The sequence below is a fragment of the Brassica oleracea genome, chromosome C4 (genome assembly GCF_000695525.1).
Source record: "Brassica oleracea var. oleracea cultivar TO1000 chromosome C4, BOL, whole genome shotgun sequence".
Lineage (NCBI taxonomy): Eukaryota > Viridiplantae > Streptophyta > Magnoliopsida > Brassicales > Brassicaceae > Brassica > Brassica oleracea.
The window spans coordinates 12278662-12288072 of record NC_027751.1 but is presented as its reverse complement, the minus strand read 5'-3'; the positions used below and the strand labels follow the sequence as shown (position 1 = coordinate 12288072).

At 34.2% G+C, this 9411-nt stretch overlaps 1 protein-coding gene across 4 annotated transcripts; it reads right to left on the bottom strand.

The window, feature by feature from the left end:
• Nucleotides 1-266: 266 nt before the first annotated feature.
• LOC106342905 (transcription factor TCP10) lies at nucleotides 267-2319 on the bottom strand. 4 transcript variants are annotated; one of them, XR_001269899.1, is made up of 3 exons: nucleotides 716-2317; nucleotides 440-612; nucleotides 267-404 (listed from the first exon to the last, which is right to left on the bottom strand). XR_001269899.1 is itself a non-coding variant. In XM_013781969.1 (2 exons), the coding sequence occupies exon 1, from the start codon at nucleotides 1769-1771 to the stop codon at nucleotides 722-724; it is 1050 nt and encodes a 349-aa protein (XP_013637423.1). In that variant the 5' UTR covers nucleotides 1772-2319; the 3' UTR covers nucleotides 267-609; nucleotides 716-721. The 4 variants fall into 4 exon arrangements, 3 of the variants coding, with proteins under 3 accessions (XP_013637423.1, XP_013637421.1, XP_013637422.1); XM_013781969.1 differs by having other exon boundaries at nucleotides 267-609; nucleotides 716-2319; XM_013781967.1 differs by having other exon boundaries at nucleotides 267-612.
• Between the last annotated feature and the right edge of the window lie 7092 nt (nucleotides 2320-9411).

The following is a 9411-nucleotide window of genomic DNA, read 5'->3' as shown; positions in this document are numbered from 1 at the left end:
ATACTCAATAGCAACTTTTGCACACAAAATTCCAAACTTGTTACAATGTTGACTTTTCTATTAAATAGTCGCAACTTTTTAGCAGATAGCTAAAGGTCATCAGAATTCAGAAGCCATCTTAATGAATGATAGCTGCACAGATGATAATGAGCAGCTCTTATTCTTCAATTATTAGTTTCTACGACCGTAAAGTTCTAAATATTTCAACTTCAAAATTAGCTGAAAAACATTACTTAGTATAAGACATAAAAAAAAACACAAGCAAAAACCAGAAAATTATAACTTACTTATAGAACAAAAATGAGATTACAAATAGCAACACAAGGACATATTAAAGGAAAACACACAAATAGAACCCATCTCATTCAGTATCATAGTCTTGATGATCAATGCAGAACCATAAAGTAAATAAGCAAAACTGAGTAGTAAAAATACTAAAAAGAGAGTAGTAGTAGTAGTAGTCTTGAATCATAATAACTGAAACCACATATCTATAAACATAGATGGTAAAGTATTTAATATATCGCGCGCTCTTCTTCCATCTCGTTAATTCACCATTTTGCCTCCGTGTCATGATAGATGAGAAACCTCCATTGTTCTTAACCTTTTCTTCTACAATGAAAATCAAAGAGAAACATATGGGTTGATTAATAAAAAAAAATTTAAGTCATTAATTAAACTTTTCTTTAAATGTGCTAGATACCTAAAAGCAAACCTGTGTTTAGAGATGTGAGTTTGGAGGAGGAGAAGAAGAGGAGTTTGGTTGAGTAGGTTCTTCTCCATGGATGGGGAAGCTGAGGCCTTGCATCATCATCATCCCATGAGAACCATACTGTGATGAAGAAGCAAACATCACAGGAGAAGCTTGATTGTGATGATGATGATGATGATTGTCCGACGTTGTTTGATGATGATGATCCCAAGAACGAAACGAGTGAGGGAATAAACTGGACTGAAGGGTACCCCGTTGTTGTTGTTGTTGGTGGCCACCAAGAAACACTTGTTGTTGCTGACTGTTGAGCAATGTCATCATCGATGGTTGATGATGGTGAAGATTCACCATGAAACCACCGTTACCTCTTTCTTGCTCTTGCTGTTGTTCGGATGGTGACGATGATGACGTCATCGTTAAGTCGTGATGGTTCCAACCCGAGATTCTCCCAAATGTCTCGAAATGAGCCGTGGCGAAGTTGTTGGTCTCGGGGACTACTGTGCTGTTGATGTTGTTTCCTTGAAACGGGTGAAGAGAGAGACCAAGATCTTGGCTTAGGTTCGGGGTGGTTGTGGTTGTTCTTGAAACTATATTGTCGGCATCGTGATGATGAGGGTAGTTTTGGAAATTCATGTTCGTACCACCGCCGCTCGTTGTCGCCGGAAAGAATGTTTTCATTGCGTCTTCTGGATCAAGATTGGCCGCCACAAACTGCGTTTGAGTATCAGCCAAGTTGGGCTCGGAAGAAGAAGATCCCGGTTTAGTAGTATCATTCTCCGGTGGTTCTTGAGTGGTTTCGAGCTTATCGATGGCAGCTTTAGCTTTCTTGATGAGCCAGTCCACGGCTTTGCTTGGCCGGTCATACTGTAACCGGTCTTGCACATCGTAGAACTGAATCGCCGTGTGAGCTGCGAGTCTCACGCGCCTGTCACGTGGACCCTTCGATGTGAAAACTTTGCTGTGACGGTCTTTTCGTCCAGTGGCTCGAATTATATGACCACCTGGAACCTCTATTATCTCTCCTACTCCATCTCCGGCGCTATAACCTTTAAGTCCCATTTTGTTGACCTCTCAAAATGACACTGCTCTTGACTAGTGGGTGGGGGGGTTTATCAGCTTGGGGAGGAAACTTTCGTGCTGGTTTTTGTTTGGCTCTTCAAAATGGTTGCCGTTTTTGTTGCTGTGGTTGTGTTTGGTGTGTAGTGAGTTAATAACATCTGATGCAGGCTGGAGACAGCTACCTGAAAGGTGATACAAGAAGTAGCCCATCTACGCAGATCCCCAAAAGTTCTGCCATGGCAGTCACAGGATTCAATGCCCCCAAGATACCAAAAAAAAAAATGAAGAAAAACAAAACAAGAGAAGAGGCCTCACAACAAAAGAACTGGAATCTTTGATCTAGCTAGGGTTTTCTTTTAAAGAGATATATTAGTACAATACAATTGATAGAAAAGAAAAGAAGATAAAATACTTTTCTCGATATGTTTAGTTGGTGTAAAATTAAAGGGGAAGAAGACGAAGAAGAGAGATAGGGAGTATTGTTGGTGGAAAGGATGGCAGAAGTTAAGGGTTCAGAATAAGAAAAGTAAACTAAATAAATATACCCTTTTGCTTTCAACCCTTTGTTCCTTATTATAAGATTCCCATTTCACATATCAACATGTCTCAACATGTGTCCTTCCTTGAGTTCTTAGCCACATATTTATTTCAGTTTTATTTGTTACAGAAAAAATTCCTCAATCATTATTCTTCAATCATGCGTGCATGCCATATCAAACATACATCACCTATGTGAAAAAAAAAACACGCGCATATATACATGTATGTTTTTGACCAAAAATATACACAAATGTTGGTCGGTAGAAAATTATATGTTAAACGGAGTGGGCAGTGAAATAGATTGACGTACTAGTATTATTGATAGAATAGTTTCCCAATTATATCTATATACTATGCAAGGAGAGAGAAGATTGTTTCATGTGGATAACCATGATTAAAGCCTAATGTTGAATGAGATTCGAATTTAAAAGGGCAAAAAGTGTTAGGAACTTATGATTAAGGTCATCGTCTGAAAATTTGCTTTTTCTTGTAATTACAACTCTTAACATTTATGAATAATAAATTTTCCCTTTTTGTGATTATTTTTAACATCTTTCCCTTGTTATTCAAGACGTTGATAATGATACACACCAGCTTTTTCTCGTTCCACTAAAACGAGGGCAATGAAACATACGTTTCAGACTCTTTTTTTCTTCTTACCACAACCATACGTTATAGATTTGATTATTAGTTTAGAGTTTTGAAATAATATGTAGATAATTTTGTAAACATTCGTTTGTTTTAGACTTTTGGTTATATAAATATATATAGTATACTTTTAATTCCAAATTAATATAAAAGGGGAAAATAAATCCCAAGTTGCATAAAATAATGTTTTATGCCAACGTTAGATATGTCGTGTAACCTGCGACCTACGATTAGTCGTAGGTTGTTGTTCGTTTTGATATCGCGCGACCAGTCGCATGTTTTGATTCAAATCACCCGAAAAAATAGCGATTAAAAATTAAAAATATTTTGATTGTGCGGACTGGTCGCATGTCGCAGATCGCAAGTCGTGCGACACGTAGACGAATATAATTTTAGCCGCAGGTCGAATATTTAGCCGCAGGTCGCATATTTAGTCGCAGGTCGTGCGATACGTAAACGAATGTAATTTTATTACAGGTCGCAAGTCGTAGGTCACCCGACACTTAAACAAACATAGCCATTATAAGTTACAATTTTTTTGTTAAAACTTAAAATTTCATTTCTACAGTTTAGTTATCAAAAACTTTGTTCTTTATTTTAGCGAGTAAACAAAGTTTTATGATTGATAAAGACGAACAATCTAATAATTCACATTAATGTACCATTGAGAAAGACGAATAGTCTTATAATTCACTTTTGAGAGTAACCAAAGTTATAGAAAACCCATGCTGTTATAAATACGTATCTCTAAAGCTCAGTTTAAAAAGGTGTTAGAAATGTTTCTTCTTTTTTTTTTCGGCAAACGGCTATTCTATTACTCAAACTTGAGGTGGTCTGGGAAGCCAGACCGGAATAGAACAACCAATAAAACATAAGGATCTATGAAACGAACGTGCATTCCTAGCTAACGAATCTGCAATCTCATTCTACGTCCTTGGAAAGTAGCTGATCTTGAAGTCCGAAAAACATAACCGAAGAGTTTGAATGATTTCCAGCTCAGTTGAGAAGTTGGGCCAATCTTGTGGTTGTTCTATCATTGCAATCAGGTCCTTGCAGTCCGTCCCAAACCTCTGACAGGTCGAGTCTTGTATCATACTCTCCATTGCCCACTGTAGCGCTTCCAGTTCCGAGTGCAGCGGTGTCTCCCTCCTCCGCAAGTTCCTTGACCCCTCGAGCTGTATCTTCCCCATTGTATCCTTCCAAACTCATCCCATTCCACTAAACTGAGTTGTGGAGGTCCATGAACCATCCACCATACAAATATTACCCAAGCTTAAGGCTTGTGTTTCTTCATCAGTCTGTACATGTGGCGGAATCGGTACAGTGTCTCTTGCATTATACCAAGCTTGGCACTCACCTTCTTCATACCTAACTAGTTCCAATGGATCTCTGTCTATGCCTCTAAACAGCTTATCATTCCTAGCTTTCCAGATGTACCAAATTATCCAAGGATAAGGATCTCTATCATCACCTAGCTCCAGAATACCATTCTTTCTCCAAAAAAGGTAGTCTATATTAGCATAAATACTTGGTACAGGGAAAATTTCAGAACTCGATGGCATTGATGATAATTCTCATGCTTGTAATGCTGGTGGACACTCAAAGATAGCATGAGTAACGGTCTCTTCTGGTGCTCCACATCTTGGGCAATAATTGTCACATCGCATATTACGGCGTACCAGATTTCTTGTTACAGCAACCTGTCCTGATATTAATTGCCATATAAGATGACAGATCTTTTGTGGCGCATTCACCTTCCAAACAAAGGCTTGAAGTTTTGTAATGCTGGGCTGTAGTACTTCTAAATCCTCCTCCTCTCTCATCAAGGTTGTAGCAACCCAATATCCTGACTTAACAGTATATTGTCTGTTCTTTGTGTAACTCCAACAACATGTATCACGTCGATATATATAAAGTATATTTTTTCTCTCTTCTTTTGACATGTGGAAGAGGAGTTTGATGACATGTGGAAGGGGAGTTTGATGACATGTATCTTCATATATATATATATATATTTTTTTACATTTTAGGTATTTCTTCTTTTATATTACTTCAATTTAACCCATCATTTTCGAATTGTCATCAAACCCTCCCCCCCCCTTTCCACATGTAAACTATCTAAACCTTCTTGCACTAACCATCATCACATAAAATCTAATAATCTATTTTATTAATCATTAAAATTCAAGATGAATAAAAAATAAGTAAAATATAGTTTAAATATTTAGTTTAGTCACAACTATAACATAAAATTTCATTAAGTTATTATTTTTTACTAGTTACTAATATTTCATTTAAAAATTATATATTTATTTTACTATTAAAATTTTTAAAATAATCAAACTAAGAAGAAGAAATTTGAGCAAAACACATAATTTAAACCTAAAACCTCTACAGTCACAGAAAAAACTAAAATGTCATTGTAACACTAATTTAATAAAGGTCCGGAGCTGAAAGGAGATCAAGAACAAAAACTGAATTACCTCACCTTACCATAGTATCTTGGCCACAACAAACAGAGGTCATAGAATGGTAGAAAGATAAAATTTGAGACAAAGCAATCCCCGAACACAAAAGAGCGCGATCAAGCACCAACGAAAGAACCAAGAAAGTATTCAGACGAAGAATAATCACCGGAATGCCAAAGTCACCATGAAGCAGCAAGACACATGCCTAATTCACCGAAAGCACAACCACCAGGTAAGAGGTAAAAAATACCTCATAAACTAAACAAACATAGACAAGTTGCGCATGCCATCAAAGAACCACAAATCTCTGGATAGAAAGGACCAAAACTCCAAGAGATTAACTTTGCACACCTATACCAAGGGAATGAGGGGAAGAAGAGAAACAACCTGAGGAGAGGGAGAATGGGAGGCAAGCACCGAAAAACCGAAGCCTAAGTTTGAGACCAGATAGCCCACAAAGCATACACGAAGGAAATCACTATCCAAACATGGACTGACAAACATGGACCGACAAACATGGCGAAAGGAAAAGCCACCAGAGATGCGAGCACTGAAGAAAGCTGCAACGAGATGAGAAAACAGAGAGGGAAGAGGAAGACGAGACAAAATCAGCAAACCATGGAATCATTCTCGAGCTATGAAAGAGAGCATAGAAGTCAGATCACCAAAAACCAGATCTTGAAAACCAAGATGAGTAGGGACTATCGACGGCAGACTAACGACGAGGAAGACAACATCAAAGACGACTAATCTCTGACCCAGCCTAAAGAGATGCAACACCTAACATAAGCCAATATTTAAGGAAAAAGAGGAGCGCCAATATTGACCGGGACAACCTACAACACCGTGAGAAAAACCCGCACAAGTGGGAAATCATAAGCCCGATCTACAACAAATACCAGATAATCTCACAGGAGAAAAGGCGAGGAAGAACAATAGCACGGAGGTGAGTCTTTTTCCGGTGATGGTGAGAAGCACCGCACACTTTTTACGCCGGAAAGATAAACGAAATACATAGATGGTGACGGCTCAAGGTAAAACTACGGAGAGAGGGCACAAAATATATTACAAGAATAATGTTCCAAAATATGAAGAATAAAATACAATTTTGATGTTGAAACCGTTATTCTTAAAATTAACAAATTTCTAAATACAAACTTATTGAAATTCAATAAGTTTTTTATCAGAGACTCACTTCACCACTAACAAATGATAATATACACACAACAAAACATTATTGAAAAAACAAACACAAAATATATTAACCTATCACATATCTAATACATAGCACAATAAAATATCAAATAATGTTCTTAATAAATAAACACGACTACATAATTACATCATCCAAAAAATTATACATAACAATAATGAAACAATATTCCGTGCGAAACGCGAACAAGCCCCAGATAAACAATATATGTAACATATTTATGTGTATGTTTATCATAAACAATCAATTAAATAGTCCACTCGATTTAGATTTTTGTATGTTTATCATAGACCACAATCCCCTGTATATTATTTGAAAAGTATTACAACTTCTTTTTATAGCCACGTGTCATCACTAGGATGATTCTTAGAATCATTAGAGAAATATGTCGGTCCATAATTATATAATAAGCTATTTATTAAACTAACAATAAATTCATCATCGATGTATTTTATTATTTCTTATTTACTTAAATAAAACCTACAAAATTACCTAATGTGATTATGATATATATAGTAATTAATGATTTTAAATAATGAAGATTTGCTGATAATCTGTATGATTTCTATCATTTTTGTTTAATTATTTACTATTAAAATAAATTACACAACCACAATAACCATATAATGAAAATTTAGATTTTTCTGTATATGTTGTATTTTGAATTTAAATTTTTTGTTATGACAAAACACAAATGATTACAAAATCATATAAATAAAAGTCTAATTTAATTAATCATTAAGATTTAAAATATATAAGTATATATATCATTCTAAATTAAACTATAAACCATATTGAATAAATAAATATTTTAATTTCAAAATTTGCTTTGAATAATTTTTTTTGATAAAAGTTTTGAACTAACATTGATAATTTTTTAAAAATTAAAAATTACTAAAATTATTAATCCCACAATGAAAATTTTGTTATCAGTAATTTAAAGTTTTTGCTATTAAAGATACACATGACCAAAAAACTATATGAGTAGAAATCATCATTTAATAGACATTAATATTAAACATATACTATGTATGTTAGTATCATTTATATTTAATTACATATTCTATCAAATATAAGAAAATATTTTTTGGATTAATAAAATTGATTTATATGTTCACACTAATTTAATTATATATTTAATAGTTACTGACTTTTAATTATTTAATATATATTTATTATTTCATAATATGTAAATATATTTAATACATATAATATTTTTTATATATAATATTTATTCTGCGCAAATCGCGGATCTTAACCTAGTTAAAATATAAAAGAGGAAAAAAGCAGAAATCAAAAAGTGTCAAATTTGTCGTCAACTTGAAGACTTCCGAAAGTTGAATTAAAAAATAATAATTGCAGGGTTTTTTAATTTAATGTCTTTAGAAAAAGTATACGCGCATGCCAAAACTGCCTTCATCCCAAAAGATTCTACGGTTCCACCTTATACTTGCAAGTCGTGAAACTTAAGTTAGCCCTCTATATATTATCCCTCAGTTCCACTTTTAAAAAGAAAAATCATACCCAATTCAATTAATTTTTACTTAAAATATATAATTCTATTATATGAATGACTGCTGAACTATTCCTCCGTGAATAAGTTTGGCAAATTGGTAGTGAAGATAACTTTCCAGGTTAATTCGCCACCGATCGAGCTATACTGAGAGAGACACCGTGACTCTCACATGTTCTCAAAAAGCTCATTGGCATCATTGTAACATGATGCAGTGGTGGGTTGGACCGTTCTAAATAAAGATCCAAAGTATTTTATGGTTTTGTAGTATCTCGACTGTCTCCGTATGTGTATATCTAAGTCTTATGGTCCTCTATCTGTCTATTGATTCTACTTCATCCGCTGGATGGTTTGGACTACATAGTTTTTTTTTTATGAAAAAACAAAATATTTATTTACCATGCAAATCATTGTTTATTTTTTCGATTGATTTGCCGAGTAAATTACTAGTAGGCCAACAATTATAAATTACTCTATATTAAGCATGATTACTTGTCGAGTTCCTTTTCAAAAATCTTCAGAGTATTCAAATGCATTGAAATGACATATATACTAAACCATTTCTTGTAACTCTTCTCACATGTACTAATTAATATTTAGCTTAGAAGTTGGAATATTATACATTTCCATCCCTCACAGAAAGCGATGTCCTTATCGAAGTTCGAGATTCTTATCTCCATGATAATAATAAGCTCAAAAACACTTCATACTAGTTTGAGTATGGTTTGCAATATATTCGTTATGTCCTTACTGTTTTCCTCGGCTGGACTCTACATTTTATCATCACGCCTATAAACTTTGCTTCAAATTTCCATGATGAACCTTTTTATTGATTTTAGAGAGTTCCTCTTTATATATAATTTGGTTACCAACTAAAATTTTGAGAATTGATATTCCATCATAGATGAAATTCCAAAGTACTTACGGTGTTAGAATTCAGAAAATATATAAAACAACTTCTGGACGATTAAGCTCTCACAACATTTACATAAAATTGCGTTGTCTGTTTTAGGTAGAGTTTAGTTCATTAAAAATATGCAACCGTTTGTATCGACAAATTAACCTACGGCGTTAACCCAGTTTGGTCTTCAAAGAGAAACCCTTGCGATATTTTATCGTTTATCTATAGTTTTCATTTGTTCAAAGGCTTCAAATGCTTGATCATGTATAATAATACTATTTGTTAATAACTTAGTGCCCCAAAAAATCATGTTAATAACTTGTTCTTACATATATATTTAAGTGAAGCATTTAATTA

Coding starts and splice junctions, on each gene's coding strand:
- LOC106342905 (XM_013781969.1), bottom strand. CDS start 1,771: ATGGGACTTAAAGGTTATAGCGCCGGAGATGGAGTAGGAGAGATAATA.